Genomic DNA, 18,930 nt, shown 5'->3' with positions numbered 1-18,930 from the left:
CTGGAGAATTCCATGGATAAAGGAGCCTGGAGGGGCTACAGTCCATGCGGTCACATGGCTGTGCAACTAATGCTAACACTTTCTAAATACACAAAGCTTGGAATCACCCACTTAATATCATTTTTGTGTGTTACTGTAACCACTGAGGTCAGAAAATGCAGAGCTGATTCCAGTTTTTTCCTTATGGTCTGAAAGAACTCACATATCTCTCAAAGTGACTGATAGCAGGAAGTACCTTATTGATGGAACAGGAACTGATGTGTCCATTTTGTTATTTTGGCTGTAAAACAGGTGTTCTCTTTAGTCAGATCATCTACTTTTAAGGTATTCCTAAATCCAGCCCTTGCAAGATAACTTGTCAATTAGTACTTGATAGGTAGAAAAGTTAAAGCACCAAGAAAATAGATGTCTTTCCAAGACCACATAGCTATTCACGTCCAGAAGTGAAATGAGAACCGCTATGAGGCCTTTTCTTCATTTTGGTGGGAGTCGCTGTGGTTCTGACCCCTCAGTCTGACCTACAGTGACATGAAGGGGGAGGTCTCAGCTGAATGCACAGTCTTCATTAGATGTCCTGGAACCATGTCAACACGTGACTTCCCAAAGATCTCTTAGCCAGACACTGGCTCTAACAGCTCCTCCCCCAGGACAGAAGGGTCTTTAAGGTATTTTGAGGGGAGGAGAAGGGTTAAGAGGTCTAATCCATAACTCTAAATCCCCATGCTTGGGGGAGCTCATTGACATGGTGGGTTTTAAGGGCTCCTCTGGAGCCATTAGGGTTTCTCATGCTGAGGCCCACTAGAGAACACTTAATTGTAGATCATTGCCCCAGTGTACTACAAGGGCTTTTCAGGGTCTTTAACAAAGCGACTTCTTGCCACTTACGGGAAACCTTGGGAAAGTTCTGAGGCAGACAAACCCAAGAATATTCTTTACGTCTGTGCTGAAATAACTAGACTTGTCAGATTATTTGTATCTTCCCCTCACTTTTTCCCTCTTAAATAAATCAAACCTTGGTTGTACATAGATCCCTGGGTGCTGACTGTATGTCGAATACATTTCTTTCCCTTTGCAATTTCTTGCTTTTGAGGTTGGAATTTTTGGTGGTGGTGTGGTGGTGGTGGAGATGGTGTAATGGACAAACACAGTTATCACATCCAGGAGCTGCGAAACTTTAATTTAGCAGCATCATAAAACCACATTGTTTCATATGGAACCAATTCCTCCTTGCCTTCTTCCCCCAGGGACTGAAGGAAATATCTCTGGTATATGGTTAAATACCTGCAGATAGATGGGTGGATTAAGGCAGAGCACAAAAGAAAGTCATGTTTTCAGCTGTCTATCCTATTTTCAGGTTGCAGTTGCCCCTCAGCATTCAGAATTTACCACATTAGTACTAGCCTAACATTTAGCTCTTCAATGTTTCCATATTCTGGGTGGACTCAGTTCCCAGCTTTCACATTGCCTATCTCTGTTGGCATCTCTGCATCTATAAGAGGGCGTTCATTAGGGCTGGATGGAGGGAAATCCACCAAAAGACCAGACCCCATTTCTGGGGGCCGGGAATCCAAGTCCCCAGCATTGAAGACAGAATGAATTGAGAGGTACCCTGAGTCATAAAGATAGATCCAAGAGTCAGAACTGAAAATCTAGAGTCTTCTTTTTGCCCTGAACTCTCAAGCTCTTTCAGAAACGGGTTCATTTCTGAAAATGCTGAAGTTTTGCGAGTTCTAGCTCCTTCTCATGGTTTCCCACACTGTCAAATAGAAGTTAAGCTCTATGGGTCAGAAATAATTAACAGGTAGTCTTTGTGTTAAGCAAGAGGCTGTGCATTAAGCTTTAGCTCCGCCGGTACAATTCTGTTTGGATTTTTACAAGCACATTGCCTCTGTTCCTCTTCTATTGATGGGAACAAATAATACTGTTTTGTTTCTCTCTGTTTAAGTTACCAGGAGGTGTGTAGATGTGTAGAAATACTGAGGACCCTGGATGAGGACTGTTAACTCTGAGTGCTTTTTGCTAGGTCAGATATACCAGTGAAATAAGGGACACGATTGTTTTGGTAGAACTCTGTGACTGATTCAGAAGATCTCATTAAACCCGATCTTAGGAATAGTTGGGGAGGTTTCTGTCTTTGATTTCTGCATCTCCCTGCGTGTTTACTTGCTCCCTTCTTTCGGCACACCAACTTCTGCTGTACCTCTGTCTGCACGACTGACTGAAAGATGGCTGCCAGTTCTGGAATAATCCACTCTGGCTCAGGAAGTTGGGGGTGGTGGGCTGTGAGGCCGCCCTGAATAAACATGGCCGCCAGGATCCTACTGCTGAAGCCACATGTGTTTGAGAGGCAATCCAGGGTATTTCCATCGTACCACTTCTTTAAGGGAGTACGTTAAAGTATCTATAGTTCCTTGTATCCCTCAAAATAGAGTTATTTTAAGGCATGAACATAAAATTTTAGAGCAGGAAAGGATTTTAAAGTTCACCCAACCCTACCCTCTGTGTCTCATTGGGGGATAAAAAAGTGAAGGCAAAGAGAAAGTGATTAATTTCCCAGAGGTCCTAAAGCTGGGGAATAGTGTCCAGTGCTCATGCTTTTAGGCAAAATCATCTAATATATCCTTTATTCAATTTTCTCCTGCTGTATCACAGCTACACATACTTCAGATGTTATTTTTTCCTATTGCCTGGAAATTTTTGGATTACAAGGGATTTATATTTATAGTCCCTTATTTAATAGATGGTTTATTTTAGGTTTTTATAGACTCTTCTATGCTAGCAAAAACATAGGTAATATTTGTGAAGACAACATGGAAACATGGGGAAATGCTTATGATGTACCATTCAGTGAAAACAGCCAGTTAATGATTCTGTATTCTTTATGTTCAAAAGTTTGTAAAAATATTCGTGTGAATGTCAGCTAGGTGTTTTGGAATGGTGGTATTGTGTGTAACTTCCAATTATCCTTAAGACTGTCATTATTTTTAGTATTTTAGAAAGTACACTTAATGAGAAGACAACCTACCCTACCTGTATACCTAATATTCTTGCTCACAGAAGTGAACTTGCCCTAACATAATGCTGTATTTTTCGGAGCCACTGGAATCTTTATCCCAGTAGTGAACTCATCAAAATATGAAATCCTCATTGCTCCAGCTGCATTAAATTAGGGTCTAAGCAGAGACTTGGCCCCAGAAAGACGGCCCATCACCAGAAGCAATCAGAGTATGTTTTCAAGCACTAATAGCATCAGAATCTAGGAGTTGGGAAGAACCTCACATCATGTAATTTCAGAGCCACTGGGTTTCGGAAGTGATAGAAACGTGGAACATTGCAGGTCTGTAGAGGCAAAAGTTTGGTTAAAATCCAGGTAGGGGACTCTCATTGCAGTGGCCTCTTAGTGAAGTGCTTTCTGCAAGGGAAATTAGATGCATCAAGATTGTGCTCAGGAACTTCCCTGGTGGTCCACTGGTTAAGAGTCTGCCTTCCAATGCAGGGGACACAGGTTCAATCCCTGGTTGGAGGATGAAGATCCCGCAAACTGAGGAGCTGCTGATACTGCGCCATAACTAAGAGAAGCCCACACAACACAACGAAGATCCTGCACGCTGAAACTGACCCGAGGCAGCAATAAATAAAAATTAAAAAAAAAAAAAAAGATTGCACTTCACCTGGAAAAGGCCTTCTCCACCCTCTCCATTGCCCTCCCCCTGCCCCGCCCCCAACCTTGCTGTCTACTTCTGACTGCAAAGCTGGGGGAGAAAATGTAACCCATTAGATACCATCTGATTTTTAATCTGCCCTTATGGCAGTCCATGTGTAAAGCAAGACAGGACAACTAAACAGCCAGCAGGGCTTGTGAGGGCTGGAGGGCGCACCTTGGAAAGGGGGCCTTTTGCTTGCACGCTCCTTTTCTTCTACTTGAAAAGGGCAAACCAGATTGTCAAGGAGCATGAGAAATGAAGGGAAGGGATCAAGAGGCAAGCTGACACTACCTGTCCCACACCTGTCAGGTGCCTTTAAGCTATTAGCTCTTAGACCCCAGGAACCTGCTCCTTCTGGCTTTTTCTACCACGTGTAACAGTGCTGTGTGGTTGGGGCTTAATGAAGGTAGTGCTTAATGAATTTGATGAAGAGGACAGGTTGTCAGGAGCCTCTACCAAGGCACCTCTGCTTCTCTGAAAGTAGGACAGTCTTTGTTTCAGAGTTGATACAGAGGGATGGCAGAGAACAAAACATATTTCACTATCTGGAAAGAAAGTATGTAGAGTTTGAGAGAGAAATTTCAACATCTCTACAGGATTATCAAGCATCTTAGCCCTATAGGAATGATCTGGCCCATTCATTCATTGATCGATTTATTCATTGATCTGCATTTTTCATTCAACAAACTTTTTTTTACCTCCCACTGTGCTGAGTACTGGAGAAATAGGAGCTTGACCTCATGGAGCTTACAAGGAAGACCTGTCCTCCAGACTCACTCCACCACATCTTTCTTGAGTGCTTAATATATTAGGTACCATGCTGTGCTGTGCTTAGTTGCTAAGGCATGTCCCAGTCCATAGGGCAGACTACACCCTGTGGACTGTAACCCGCCAGGCTTCTCTACCCATGGGGATTCACCAGGCAAGAATACTGGAGTGGATTGCCATACCCTCCTCCAGGGGATCTTCCCCAACCCAGGGATTGAACCTGGGTCTCCCACATTGCAGGCAGATTTTTTACCATCTGAACCACCAGGGAAGCCCAAGAATATTAGAGTGGGTAGCCTATCCTTTCTCCAGGGGGTCTTCCTGACCTAGGAATTGAACCAGGGTCTCCTGCATTGCAGGCAGATTCTTTACCAGCTGAGCCACCAAGGAAGCCTCTTAGGTACCATGAGGAGTCACAAAGATGAACCAACACAGTCCTCAGGAAGTGCAGGTGTCAGGGATGGATCCTAATTGTAATCTCTGCAGAGATTTTTTTTTTTTTTTTTTTTTTACTTTTTAGACTTTTAATATGCAAATATATGTATATATATATATATATATATATATATATATATATATCTCAGTTCAGTTCAGTTCAGTTCAGTTGCTCAGTCGTGTCTGACTCATTGTGACCCCATGGACTACAGGCATGCCATCTGCAGAGATTTTTAGTCAGTTAGTCACTTATTAGGTCTCTCACTTCCCCTAGATATTTGTTTTCTTGACTGGATTCCAATTTCCCTGTTCTAATTGCTTTTCTGGTCCTGGCCAGCCCTCAGCATGCAAGATTGCCATTGGTACCTGCTGTTTGAGGCATAGGCCAACAATTCTTTATTTAATTTCGTTTTTCTTTTAGTTTGGCTGGATTGGGTCTTTATTGCTTCATGGGGACTTTCTCTAGTTTCAGTGAGTGGGGCTGCTCTTTGTCGCAGTGTGCAGACTTCTGACTGTGGTGGCTTTTCCTGTTGTGGAGCACAGGCTGTAGGCATGCGGGCTTCAGTAGCTGCTACTAGCCCATGGGCTTCACTGGTCCGCATCATGTGGCACTGTAACAGGAGGGAAAGGGACAGGGCACAACTTTTGAAAGAATGACATAGCCCAAAGACACACCATAAACTGATTAGAATCAAACGGTAGCAAGATGGCAGACAAGACTAGACCTTGATCCTCAATCAGCAAGTGAAATGACAGACCCAGAGGCGCCATGACAGTTCCAAGACGCTGTCTGAAGACCAAGGAGTGGGTGGTGGCCCAAACCCTGGAAATCTCCGCCCCTTCCCAAAATAGTTGGAATAATCCTCCTGGCTCACTAAAGTGAAGTGAAGTGAAGTCGCTCAGTTCTGTCCAACTCTTTGTGACCCCAAGGACTGTAGCCAGCAGGCTCCACCATCCATGGGATTTTCCAGGCAAGAATACTGGAGTGGGTTGCCATTTCCTTCCTGCTCACTAGCATATGAAGTTACCCAGCAGATAGAAACTAACCACGCCACATTTCTAGGCTGCGCTCGGCCTCTGCTATGGCCCACACTCTGGAGTGTGCTTCTCTCTGAATCTGAATAAATCCACTTCTTACCTATCACTGTGTCTCTCACTGAATTCTTTTTGCGATGAGACATCAAGAACCTGAGCTTCATTAGTTCCTGAAACCAGGTACCATGTGTTTTGGCTGGGTTTGAGTCCCAGCACATGAGTTTAAGTCCCAATCTGAGATAAACTGTTTTAGAATCTTCCGGGGTCAGGGAAGTCCACAAGCCAACAGTTCTTGTTTCTAAAAATCTTGGCTCTCTGTGCCCCAATGCCAAACAGAAATACAGAGACAGAGTTGTGGAGGAGAAAGAAAGAGGAAAGAGTAGCTTTATTACTTTGTCAGGCAAGGGAAAACATAGTAGGCTAGTGCCTCAAGAACTGTGCCTTGGACTTCCCTAGGGGCTCAGACAGTGAAGAATCTGCCTGGAGTGCAGGAGACCTGGGTTCGATCCCAGGGTCGGGAAGATCCCCTGGAGAAGGGGATGGCAACCCACTCCAGACTTCTTGCCTGGAGAATCCCATGGACAGACGAGCCTGGTGGGCTACAGACCATGGAGTCACAAGAGTTGGGCATGACTGAGTGACTAACAGTATTCGCAGTCCTTGGTAAGTAGGGAAAGGTTATATAGTCAGGCAAGAGTATGTGATAAGGCTCGAGGTAGTAACCGTCTGGGATTCTTTCTTCTGCAGTTTCAAAAGGGTGGGTTTTGCTGACCAGATCAGGGTGTGTGCAGGGTCCCAGGTGGTCCTCTTCTAATCTCAATGAACCTCTGCCTCAGGTGGTTTCCTTGCTGCTTCCCCTTTAATGAGCAGCTGTTCTGCCCTTTGAAACTCAGAAGGTCATGGAGGCCAGATTCTCGCGCATGAGGAATGGGGGACAAAAAGGCATCCATGCCCTGGAGTCCCACAGGGCCCTGCTAGGCATCATTCTCACCTTGGCCACAGCTGCACTTAAGCTGCATTTAGCAGGGATTGGTTGAGCCTCTGCAAAACCTCAATTCAAATCTGAGTTCAAACCTCCTGACTGGTGAGCAAACTGCTTTAATACTAACAGTGGGGGGAAAAATGAGTTTAAAATAATCCTTTTAGAGACACAAGATGCACTGACTTGACCTTTTATTCAGATTCTTTTCTTTCCAATAATAGTGATTTCAGGTCAACATCTCTTTCCATTTGGTTAATTCCATTAGGGTCACGCCAAAAGAGAGTTTCCATCTGTGGCTTTGAAACCCAAATGGGATGAAGAAGAATCATTGACATGGTCAAAATTTCAGTTATGCTAACCAGATTAAAGACTTTCTACAGAATTAAAGAAAAATTTGACACATAGATTATTCGAGACTAATCATTTAAGCACATAGGGTAATCTTCCCTGAAGTGGTATATTGCCAAGCTCTCTCAGTACTGACATGTCAGCGGGAGAGACCCGTGTTGAACCAGTATTGGGTTGGCCAAAAAGTTTGTTCCAGTTTTTCTGTATAACACTGAGGGAAAAAACCTGAATAAACTCTTTGGCCAACCCAGTATAAAACAGCAGACATCACTGTGGCAACAAAGGTCGATATAGTCAAAGCTATGGTTTTCCCAGTAGTCATGTACGGATGTGAAAGGTGGACTGTAAAGAAGCCTGAGCACTGAAGAATTGATGCTTTTGAACTGTGGTGCTGGAGAAGATTTTTGAGAATCCTTTGGGCTGCAAGGAGATGAAACCAGTCAATCCTAAAGGAAAAGTCAACCCTGAATATTCATTGGAAGGACTGATGGTGAAACTGAAGTTCCAGTACTTCGGCCACCTGATGGTGAAGAGCTGACTCATTGGAAAAGAAAAGACGGAAGGCAAGATAAGAAGAGGGCGACAGAGGGTGAGATGGTTAGATAGTATCACTGACTTAGTGGACATGAATTTGAGCCAACTCTGGGAGATAGTGGAGGGGAGAGGAGCCTGGCGTTCTGCAGTCCATGGGGTGGCAGAATCAGACACGACTTAGCGCCTAAACAATAACAATATAAAAATAAGATCATTTCAGAGAGTGACTTAGGAAATGGGGGTAGAAGCATGGGTAATATTAGAGAGGTCAGAGAAGGCTGCTCTGAGAGGTGACATTTAAGCTGAGATTTGAAAGACAAGGAGGAGACATCTACATAAGGATATGGAGTTAGTGTTTCCAACAGAGGGGACCCGGTCAGTCAGAGTTCCTGAGGTAGGATTGGGCTTGCTGTCTTAAGGGAAGAGGAGGAGGTTGGAAGCATGTTCAAGGCAGAGCGATAGGAGATAGGAATAGCAGAAAGGATACCGGCCATAGGAAGAAGTTTCGATCGTGTTGGTCATCCGGAGAGTACTTTAGACAACTAAACACAGACTTTTCAGCAAAGGGAAGACGGGTGAGGTGTGTGTTTTATTTAGGACTGAAGAAGAACGCACAGAGGTTTCTTCCCCTTCTGGTACCTCCACGTTGAGTTATGCAAGGATTAGTAAAATCAAATCATATTTACGAAACTGCTTTGAAAATTTTAAAACACTATACATTTAAGGATATTGTTATGAAATTGTGTAACACCATTGAAGATATTATTACTTTATGAAAGTGTGAGTCACTCAGTCGAGTCTGACTCTTTGCGACCCCATGAACTGTAGCCTGCCAGGCTCCTCTGTCCATGGGGATTCTCCAGGCAAGAGTACTAGACTGGACTGCCATTCCTTCCTCCAGGGGATCTTCCCAATCCAGGGATCGAACCTGGATCCACCTGCATTGCAGGCCGATTCTTTACCATCTGAGCCACCAGGGAAACCATTATTTGTGGGAGAAGCCAGTTCTCCCTGTTTGACCCACCTGGCCATTCCCTGAGGTCTGTGTGGCTCTGAGGACTCTGCTGCCATTTTCCATCCGCCGTGAGGGCCTCAGGGAGGAGGATTCCCACCATGTAAACCCACAGACACTGAGGAGAGGATCCTAGCTTAGCTCAGTGCTCTCCTCTGAGTCCATGCGAGCAAAGGTGAAGATGTCCTGAGGCTGCAGTTCCCAGAAAGTCCCCACTTCTGGGGCCACATGAGCTAAATGGAAATTATGAAAATATCCAGGGCAAGAAGCTAATAAATAAGAAGTGACAGGCATTGCATATTAGGGGATTATTTGACTCTCCTGCAAGACCCATGATGAAGCCTGAGGGCGTCTAATCATCCCCCGGTAATGTGCTGCCTGATGAACTCCTGATACAAAAGGAAGTCTGGTCCTTCGAAAGAATTAACCAGAAGATTTATGTCCTGAGGAGGATCGCGCCCTTTGACGTGGGCCGTTTCTAAGAGCCTTTTTTGTGACCTTTGGTTTCTAAATGTAGTCCTTGGCCATGATCTCTAGAAAAGGAAAAGGAATATGGCCCAGGTTTGTTCCATGGCATCAGGAATAAGGAAGCTAAGATACAGGATGGTGATCACCATTCGTGCTGGTTGTTGTCTGGGCCTGGCCCCCTCCATGGAAAGCCCTGGCAGGGATGCTGTAATCGTGTACTCAATGAAGGCAGAAGTCGTTTTGATATCTTTTTACTCAGTAATTCTAACAGTGCTCCTCAAGCCAAAAGTGCAACACAAATTAATTGAGCAAAAAAAGTGATTTGCATTCAGTTGGCCTTTCTGTTCTTATTAGGATTGGAAAGGACCATTGGATGCAGATCATTTCAGAGGAAAAAAAAAAAAGGCGTGTGTTACTTATTGTTTGGGGTGAATGTTTTTAAGATTTAAAAAGGGGATGCCGTGTCCGCAATAACTCCGGCATGCCACACCAATTCTGGTTGGCCTGACATTAAACATGAGTGCTCTTCCCATTATTCTTGCAGCCTTGGCTTCCCCTCCAGCCTGATATGTATTCCACGCACAGTCAAGCCTCTGAGTTGACATCTTCTTCTAAAATTGTTTGGCTGTAATAAATATAAAACTTTCACCACTGATGTAAAGCATTGCTGGTTGGCATCATTTCCTACCCCCTTTTAATTATTCCTGACACTGTGGAGAAACATCTAATATAAATCTGTAATGTGTGCTGATGACAAACTACACGGTTGAAGGACCATGTAATTTCTCCACAATTAATTAAAGTGCATGGAGATTTTTCCCCCCTTCTTCCTTGCTTTCTTTCTTTTTTTTTTTTCTTGCTTTCCCCTAGCAGCCAGATGCCACTGAGTGGCTCAAATAACACTGCTGTCAACTGTAAAAAATTAAGATCCAAACCGTAAGAAAGGTACTTAGATAAAGAAACCAGATGCCGGGTTATTTTGATCCCCACATACATCTTGATGTAAGCCGCCATTGTTCAACATCTGTATTTCCACAGCCTTAATTATGTACTTAACTCTGCAAGTCTGTCAGCAGTTGATTTCCACAAGTATCGTCACTTTGGTAAATCTTTTATTTAAAAAAAAAAAATTTGAATGGTGCCAATCAGCTAAGGGATGAGAGACACTAGGAACTAGGAGACCTTGTGCAGAAGAAGCTGCTGCCTGTTTACACCCCTGACGCAGGCTGGTGTTTATGGGCACGTGTGTGTGGTCACTCAGAGAATGGGGCTGGGGGTGGAGGGGAACAAACGCTCTGCTACCATTGCCGGCTGATCTGCCACCTGGAATTGATCAAAAGCAAATTAATTTTCATTTTCAATTAGGAATACAATTAAATCCAAAGTGGTGAGGGGGGGAAATTGTAATGTTTACATACAGCTCGGGTGGTGGGAGGGCGGAGGAAATGGCAGATGACATGAAATACACGTCTTTGTATTTGGGCGTTTAATTCATTCAAGTGTGAAGGGGGTGGCTTGGGCTGCCGCCGCTGCTGCTACTGCCTTTCCCTTCCCCAGAAGCGGCCCCCGCCTTCCCTTGAGCAGAGTTTTCAGGGAAAGGGAAGAGGGACAGCTCATCAGGGGGTAGAGACTGTGAGAAGTCCCTCCGTGGGGCCCTGCCCTCTTGCTCTGCCGGCTCCTTTTCCCAGGATTCTGCAGTGCGTCCAAGAGGTGGATGTTTTCGCGAAGCACTTGAATTCGGAAACAGGAATTTGGCTTTGCAGTCTGCCCCCAGCCTGCCGGCTCCCAGCATCAGAGCGGTACCTGGCAAACGGATCCCTCATCTCGGTCTGGCCATCATCAAGAGATATTGAGTGATTGTGTGAAAGCAATCTGGCTGCTGAATGCCTCGTGTCACAGGATCCGAGCTCTTTTCGCTTGACTTTTTCTCTGCATTCAACGGCTGCCTTTTGTTGGAGTAACTGAGTTGGGGCCTGCGGGGCAGGCAGGATTCCTCCCGGCTGCCTGGGGAACACTTGGCCCACTGTGTTCATCACCAGGGGTGGTAACTGGGGGAGCTTTGACCCTGATTGGAAGGCAAGTCAATTATTTGTCAATTATGAGATCTAGAAATCCAGATAGGGGACTCTTGTCAAAGGCTCGGCTCTGGGGTCTGGGGACGGGTAAGATAACAGCGGTGTGGTGAACAGGCAGCACGTGCTTCTTCCTTGTACCCACCTGTCTGTCTCCCGGGGCAGTCACATTTTGTCTTGCCCTCAGCCTGCTACTGTGCTGGTGAGAAACTCCCAAATACCCATCTCAGAGATCAGCCTCTTTGGAAAAGCAGAGCTGGTCAGTGATAAATATTTTGTCATATGAATAACAATGAAGATAGCTTCAGATAATAGCTGACATCTTTGTAAAATCCTCCAGGTGGTGGATTAAGAGGAAGAGAAGGTTCTGGGTCAAGGCAGCAGCTGCTTCTGGTGGAAGATTCTCCAAAGCAGCGTGGTGACTACTAATCCCCAGCGTTCCAGTCCATATTTTCCTTCGAACCACCCCCCCTTCCTGGTCCCAGTGCAAGGGTGTATGTTCCTTCCCTGCATGGTATTTGTGCTTTAAAAGAAGATTTTATGACTTCTGCTCCATTGGAATTCCTCTCTACTAGACAGTTGGCATGACCACAGCCTGAAACCATGATGGAGTTGTTAACATGCTGGGATCAGTTTTTTCCCCCCTTTAAATCTATTCTTTTCTTTAGTTTTTTTTTAAAGGGGGGGAAAAAACTCCAACAAATCAACAAAACTATTAACTTTATGATTTATTTGCTACAGAGAGTGAAAAAAAAAAAAAAGTCAATGTGAAGTGACAGAAACACCAGGACAGACAGGAGGAAAACATTCTACATGTGAGTTTGCATCTGAAATCGCGTCACAAGCAGTGGGTTATCTGGAGATAGACATCTTCAATTTCCTGACTGCATAATAGAAATGGGATTTCTTCTTCCTCTTAAAAAGAAAAAAAGCATGCTCCATAGCGTTGACATAAAGTTTTCTGTGATTTGGGTTCCCCAAACTCCTCCTCTCAAGAATAGGCTTCTCTCATCTCCGCTGCTAACAGTTTTCACCGGTTCTCCTTCAAGGGCAGAGGTCAGTGTCGCTAACATGATGAAGGCCAGAAGACATCTTCACAGGAGCCTGGGAGATTAACTCTGCCCACCTGGCAGATATCATGGCAGTTAGTAAATAGACAGGTCAGGGCTACTGGCTCAGCTGGTAAAGAATCCGCCCGCAGTGCGGGAGACCTGAGTTCGATCCCCGGATTGGGAAGATCCCCTGGAGAAGGGAACAGCTACCCACTCCAGTATTCTGGCCTGGAGAATTCCATGGACTGTATAGTCCATGGGATTGAAAAGAATCGGACACAACTGAGTGACTTTCACTTCCACCATTCAGCGAAACAGCAGTGAGAAAATCAATCTTGATTGGTGACCTAATAGCTGTATCTCTTTTTTTTTTTTAATTTTGACTGTTATGGGTCTTCATAGTGGCATGCATGTTCAGTAGTTGCAACGTGTAGGATCTTAGTTCCCCAACCAGGGATTGAAACCAGGTCCCCTGCATTGCGAGGCAGATTCTTAACCACTGGACTACCAGGCAAGTTCCTAATGTGTGCGTCTCTTGCACACATTATCGCTTAGCAAGTGTCTTAGGGTTAGAAGTTTCTAAGGATTTGAGACTATGGTTGGGGGCAGTTCAGGACAGTGTGAACATTTGTCCCAGCCGAGGTTGGGCTAGACTCTGCAGGTAGCTGACCCACCCTCCTCAAGAACTGGCCCAAGTGGTGTGTGGTCTTCAAATGCACACATCTTCCTCAAATGCACTATATTTTCCTCACCCCTAAGTTTCCGATGACCCATTTCTGACATGTGAAATTCTTGGCGTTGGCGCATAGCTTACATCACTTCTACAGTTCCAAATGCCCCATGATCTCAAAAGCAGTCCTCATTTTTCAATCACTCTGTATATCGATACTTCATTTTATTTCATGGAATGTTTTAAAATTGTATTTAAAAGTCAGCCTCTTTCGTCTCACGTGCCCTTCCTTGGCTGGGAAACAAAGACAGTCTCTTAAGAGGTGTTTTATATTTTATGACTACGGAGAGAGAGCATAGTTCTTTAACAGGTATTTATGTAAGAGAGTTCTACTTTATAGGTTTTCAGAGATTAAACGTTCTGGAACAAGGCCGTTTGATAACATCTTTGAAGGGCAAAGGAGCAGATAGAAACCTTAGAGGTCTGGATGCCAACACAGAACACTCCCAGAACCTGGGGACAACAGGAGCTTTTCTGGGATCATATTATTCTCACCAATACGAGCATCCTGCCTCGACCGCGGGTGAGGGCTGTGCAAGATGGATCCTTCTCATCTTATGCTTCATGGTTATGGGCATGTAATATGTTCTTCATTGAGCCAGGCAATTGACAGAGACGCCAGTGCATTTAAGACTCGAGTCTATTGGAAATGAGACTTGCATTCTTGCCAGAAATGGATGCTTTTCTGTGTCCGCCACTATCACACATCTTGATATTTTTTGTAATCCTGACTCTTAAAACAATAATATCAAACAACTCCAGGGGAAAAAAAATGTTAAATATTTCCATATGAAGAGCTGATTAAATTTGTATGGTTTTCTTTTCAGTAAAAATTGATACGTGATGAAACGCAGTGCAGCTGGATGGCTGGTTGGAGCTGATATTCCCACGTTCTCTGATCTCTCTACCAGCTTAAAGGACGTGTGCCCAGTGACCCGCCGTGCTGTGACCCGGGTTCTGAAATGCTCATTCGCAGGGCACCTGGACCGCAGAATGCATGCCCTAAACAGAGCCAGCAGTCACCTGGCGCAGGTCTCTCCTCTTAAGTCATATGGTTATCCCCTGACCTTTCCTTCGGCGGCACACGGAGTCCATGGGAAGTGTTGTAGTTGACAGCGGGCAGGTGATACTCTATCAGAATCTTTAAAGTTGAAACTGAGGCAAAAGCCTGGCTGGGATGTGTGGGAAAGTGGTGGCAAAGATGATTTATTGGCTCATGTGTTTGAAAAGGGGCTTCTCCAGTGGCTCAGTGGTACGGAATCTGCCTGCAGTGCAGAAGACACAGGTTCAATCCCTGGATCGAGAAGATCCCCCTGGAGGAGGGCATGGCAACCCACTCCAGTATTCTTGCCTGGAGAATCCCCATGGACAGAGGAGCCTGGCGGGCTCCAGTCCATAGGGCTGCAAAGAGTCGGACACAACTGAAGTGATGTTAGACACACGCACGTGTTTGAAGAGGTCAAGAATAACTGACTTTAGTGTAGTATGACCTTGAGTTCAGATAAGGTGGCCGTGACCTACATTCTTCTGCTCCGTGCGCTACTCCCTCCCAGCAGTGTTGGTCCCACTGTCAGTCAGACTTTCTTCCCTTGCTCACAAGAGGTTGACCAGTTGCTCTTGATGCTCTTTCCTTCCATGTTCATATCCTGTGGTGTTCCCAGCACAGGTGCTTCTTTGCCTTGATGGAAGCTAGGGGAGCAGGGTGATGCCAGGGCTGGGGTTGGCTGCACTCGACACCCTGGGGCACAGAGTCTGGAATGGAGAGCTTTTGTGGAGGACAGCTAGGATAAGGTCACAGCCTGAGTTGGTGACCAAAACAGGAGTATCCTGGGGGACTTCCCTGGATAGAGAAATCCACTGGTTGAGACTCTGTCTTGCAATGCCGGGGACACGGGGTCAATCCCTGGTCCAGGAAGATCCCACATACCATGGGGCAACCTCTGGCCACAACTGCTGAGCCCGGGAGCTCTGGAGCCCAAGCTCCACAACTAGAGAGAAGCCCGCATGCTGTGGTGAAGAGGCTGCATTCAGTAGCACGATGTAGCCAAAAATAAAGAAATATTGAAACCAAACCAAAAACAAAAACCAAAAAACCAAGACTAAACCAAAGGCCATTCCACCAAAACATTAAGACAGGAAAGTAGACCTCCTTGATCAGGAAACTTGGTGTCACAGGTTAATCACATTCACCGCTTCTATTTCCATTCCCTTTAAAATATGGATAATAAGAGGGAGGGGCTGCTCAGTTATTCCTGTGGATGTCTAGGCTTGGCTTCCGATTTTCCCAGTGTTCAGGGTGGGTGAGTGTCTTTCTGCTGCTACTCGCAATGGCCCAAGGTGACAGCAGTGTGTTTTTGTTCAGCAGCCTTAAGGGAGATGAAACCATCCTGCCGTGTCTGTGCTTAAAAACCATGTCCATCTGGTGACCTTTGTGGACCGGAAGCTGTCAAAGAGTCAGGGACCCCTCTAGGCTTTGGCCGGCTTTGACCCTTGCTCATCACACATCCTCAGGACTCTCCTTGACCGCTAGGATAAGAAAGCACCCGTTTTGTGTTTATTCTACCTGTTCCTCTCTCTATCCACCCTCATTTCCTCCTCCTCAGGGCTGTCAAAGATCGTCTCCTTCTGGGTCACTGCCCAAAGTTCCCTTGGCCTGCTGGTCTTGCCATGAGAAGCAGAAGTACTTTAAACCACGTCCAATGGTAGTGACTTTCCCGGGTGAGGTCAGGCACTGGGAAAATGGATAGGAGATATTTACAGTGGCTCTTTTTGCGTAACTCCTCAGTCAGGGATGGCAAAGTTCCCCCAACTCAAGGACTTCAATGTTTGTGATTAGAGAAAAAGACAAACTTGCCTCTCAACATTGGCGAGGCTCCAGGGAAAGTCGTGTGTGCCACTGAGCTATTAGAGATCTCTATTTGTCAAACAGAGTGTTTACCATGGGCTCCTTTTCTGCCCTGCCCCCCACCCCACCCCCCACTGTACCAGGAACCTGTCTACAAACAAAGCATTTACCCTCTGAGGATTTCTTTCTAATTAAAATGTTACATATACCCAATAAACAAGGGCACGTTTGAAATGGAAATCTGTCATTTTCGTAGGCAACTTAAATCAGCCCCACCTACCTTGAGACCAGGGTTTCTCCTTCAGCTCAAAGCTGCAGGGTACTGGGTACTGGTTTCCCTTTAGTCTTGAGCGGCTCACACTCCCTGTGTTCTTAAATCCTGATGTGGGTTCTTCTTGGGTTTTGTGTGTTTTTTTTTTCTTTTTTCCTTGAACACTTTCTGCAGTTTAGTTATTTGTTGTAATTATCAAGTTCATTTTTCTCTAATAGATGTGATTAAGTATATTTAGCACTGTGTAATGAGTTTTCTGCCTGGTTGCATCTTAGCTAATAAGGAATTCCTCAGCGGCATCTCTTGACAGCTGCTGCAAATCCCAGGTCTGTGTGGCCACAAGAGACCCCTTCCATGAACTGCTAGCATTAAAGAAATTAACTCCATTACACTCACCATAAAATTGAGGCTGAAATTTGATTACTCATAGACCCTCAATTCAACTAGAAACTGTAGAAATGGGGTGGGGCCAGTAGGGAGGAAGGTGAGTGAACATGAAACACCAGTGTTCACTTTTCCATCAGTGTGTGTGTTCAGATGCTTCCAACCGTACCTCTGATTTGGCACCTGAGCAGGACTGGAGAACAGTGCCAAGCTGATGACTTTATAGCCGTGCACTTTGGTGGGTATAAGAGACTGGAAGTCTTTGTTTCTGCCATGATGGTGGTACCTTATTTTTCATGCTTTTGTCTTCCCTGAGCTAAGAAAACCTGTTGGTGTGTTTTTGGCTATCGGAACTACTTGCCATTGTCACAGGCGATCCAGATTTGTCAGGCGAAAGTGCTGAGGGCAATTAGTTATTGGTGACTGGCTGCTATGATGTATAGTTGCCTAGCAACGGTCTCTGAATTAAGTCTCTGGAAAGGGGCATACAGGAAGAGACAAGACAGGAAGATGAAATAGGTACCATTTCGATGGGTAGGTGAGTCGGTAATGAAAAAAGAGTAAGAGGTATTTGTAATCATAGAAACGGCTGAGTGGAAAATTGGGGCTACGGGAGAGAAAAGACAGAACTTAGTTCCTCCCTTGCTAAGTAAGAGTAAGCGGCAGTTGAACCAACCCCATTAATACAAAAGCTCATCTTCTTTCTCTGACACTTTGTGATTCCAATGCAAGCAGAACTCAGGGAGCGCTCTTTATCCCAAGCGCAGCGTGAAAATTCATGGAAGGGAGAGATGGAGACTCGAGTTATGCCTGATTCTTGAAATCCTGAGGACAAGATTCATACCAACTTTAGTTCATACCAACGAACTGGGTTAACTGGGAAACAGGGTCCAGTTTTGATTCAGTCCTGCTGCAGTACCAGATGGAATTGGTACTCTCAGATACAGATGTTCCATCTCGATTCATGTGAAGTATCTTGAAGAAGCCGAGAACAGCATATCCATTTCATTAGAGTCGGCTGAGTTTAGACACGCGGCAGACTAAGCCATCACCCTGAGCTCCCTGATTTATTTAGTGAGCTGGTTTAGCCTCTGGAAGGCCAGATGAACCAAAGAAAATAGAGAGGCAGACTATGGCCTTGATCCAGATACGGAGCCTTGTTAAGGGGCTGCCTTATCTACATGAGGAGCTACGTCTGGAGGTCTGCAAAGGTCCAGGGCTCATTACCACTGGTAAGAGCTGTTTTGCAATTAGTGTTGAAACACTGAGATAAAGAAAGGATATATAGGAATTAAAAACAGATAATGTAAACACTAACAAAGAGTCTTAATCCCCTCAGATGAGTGTTTTGCATGTTTACCTCTGATTGGAATTCTTAATAATATCGAGTGAGTTGCAATTCAATAAAGATTCCCCAGGAAGAAAGAAGTCGATCCTTAGATTACAAAACAAAACAAGAAAAACAGAATCCACCCTCCCCCCTAAAAAAGAAAACTTACACTCACTGCCTTTCCATTACTTGAAAAATAAAAAAGAACATTTTAAATAGTAAATACATGACACAAGAAGGTTTTGTCTGGGTTTAGTCAGGTTCAGATCACTTACAGGCACAGTGGAATCCCCCATTATGTAGTGATTAGAAGGGCATCTTTCAGGCTTGGAAAGCAGATTTTCTAACTCCACCTATGACTTGTTTTCTCTCTGAAGAGTGAAGGTATTTTGATATAAAGTTATTATCGTGCAATTGAGCAAGTCTTTGCCCTCCTGGCCTAAAGTTCCTCGCTGGAGAGAGGAGGTTGATAACCATCTCTGATTCTTGCCTGCTACCTATTAAAAGCTCACCCTCACTTACAATCCAATACTGTATTTTCAGGACACTGTATAATTATTTGGGAAGAAGCCAAAATGATGGCTAGGGCATAAAAATAGTGTGTATAATAACACAGGCTGTCTAATGGCCTATGGTTCCAGTTTAAATATCTTAAGCTAAGGGTGCCCTGCACTCCTACATTCCCACCTCCACTCTCATCACTTTTCCGTATGTAATATTTGTATTCTCGTTTCTTAACACCCAGCTTCCCTACTGAGTTGTAAACTCTGTGAGGGCAGGAGACATACCTTGCTTTCCACTGACTCTTGTAGCCATAGCACCCAGCACAGGGTCTCTTACACAGAAGGAACTCAATAGCTGTTGATTGAATTCATTGTTTTCTTAGAATCCAGCAGTGGTAACTGACCTCCCAGATGGCCCCGCATGATCCCCAGCTTCCAGAATTCACGGCCTAGTGAA

The 18,930-nt window shown here is 44.9% G+C and overlaps 1 protein-coding gene and 1 long non-coding RNA gene across 5 annotated transcripts in view; one reads left to right on the top strand and one right to left on the bottom strand.

Moving 5' to 3' along the window:
- Positions 1–18,930, top strand: part of FTO (FTO alpha-ketoglutarate dependent dioxygenase) — a 416,242-nt gene that overhangs the window by 340,611 nt on the left and 56,701 nt on the right. Inside the window, exon 9 of one of the 4 annotated variants that reach the window (XM_081514416.1) lies at positions 3,497–3,658. The exons of the other annotated variants lie outside the window; for them this stretch is intronic. Within the exon in view, the coding sequence (XP_081370542.1) occupies positions 3,497–3,545 (49 nt within the window). The 3' untranslated portion in view covers positions 3,546–3,658. Of the gene's footprint in view, positions 1–3,496; positions 3,659–18,930 lie in introns of those variants that run through there. 4 annotated transcript variants of the gene reach the window in all.
- The window catches only part of LOC145515031 (uncharacterized), an 8,596-nt gene continuing 47 nt past the window's right edge, over positions 10,382–18,930 (bottom strand). Inside the window, exons 1-3 of the long non-coding RNA XR_014060635.1 lie at positions 18,759–18,930; positions 18,246–18,341; positions 10,382–10,609 (exon numbers count right to left, since the gene is read on the bottom strand). The exon at positions 18,759–18,930 is cut by the window's right edge and continues 47 nt beyond it. This is a non-coding gene — a long non-coding RNA (uncharacterized LOC145515031). The remainder of the gene's footprint in view (positions 10,610–18,245; positions 18,342–18,758) is intronic.

The sequence above is a fragment of the Giraffa tippelskirchi genome, chromosome 7 (genome assembly GCF_054371585.1).
Source record: "Giraffa tippelskirchi isolate mGirTip1 chromosome 7, T2T-mGirTip1v1.2.pri, whole genome shotgun sequence".
Classification (NCBI taxonomy): Eukaryota; Metazoa; Chordata; class Mammalia; order Artiodactyla; family Giraffidae; genus Giraffa; species Giraffa tippelskirchi.
This window is presented reverse-complemented; position numbering and strand designations above follow the sequence as displayed.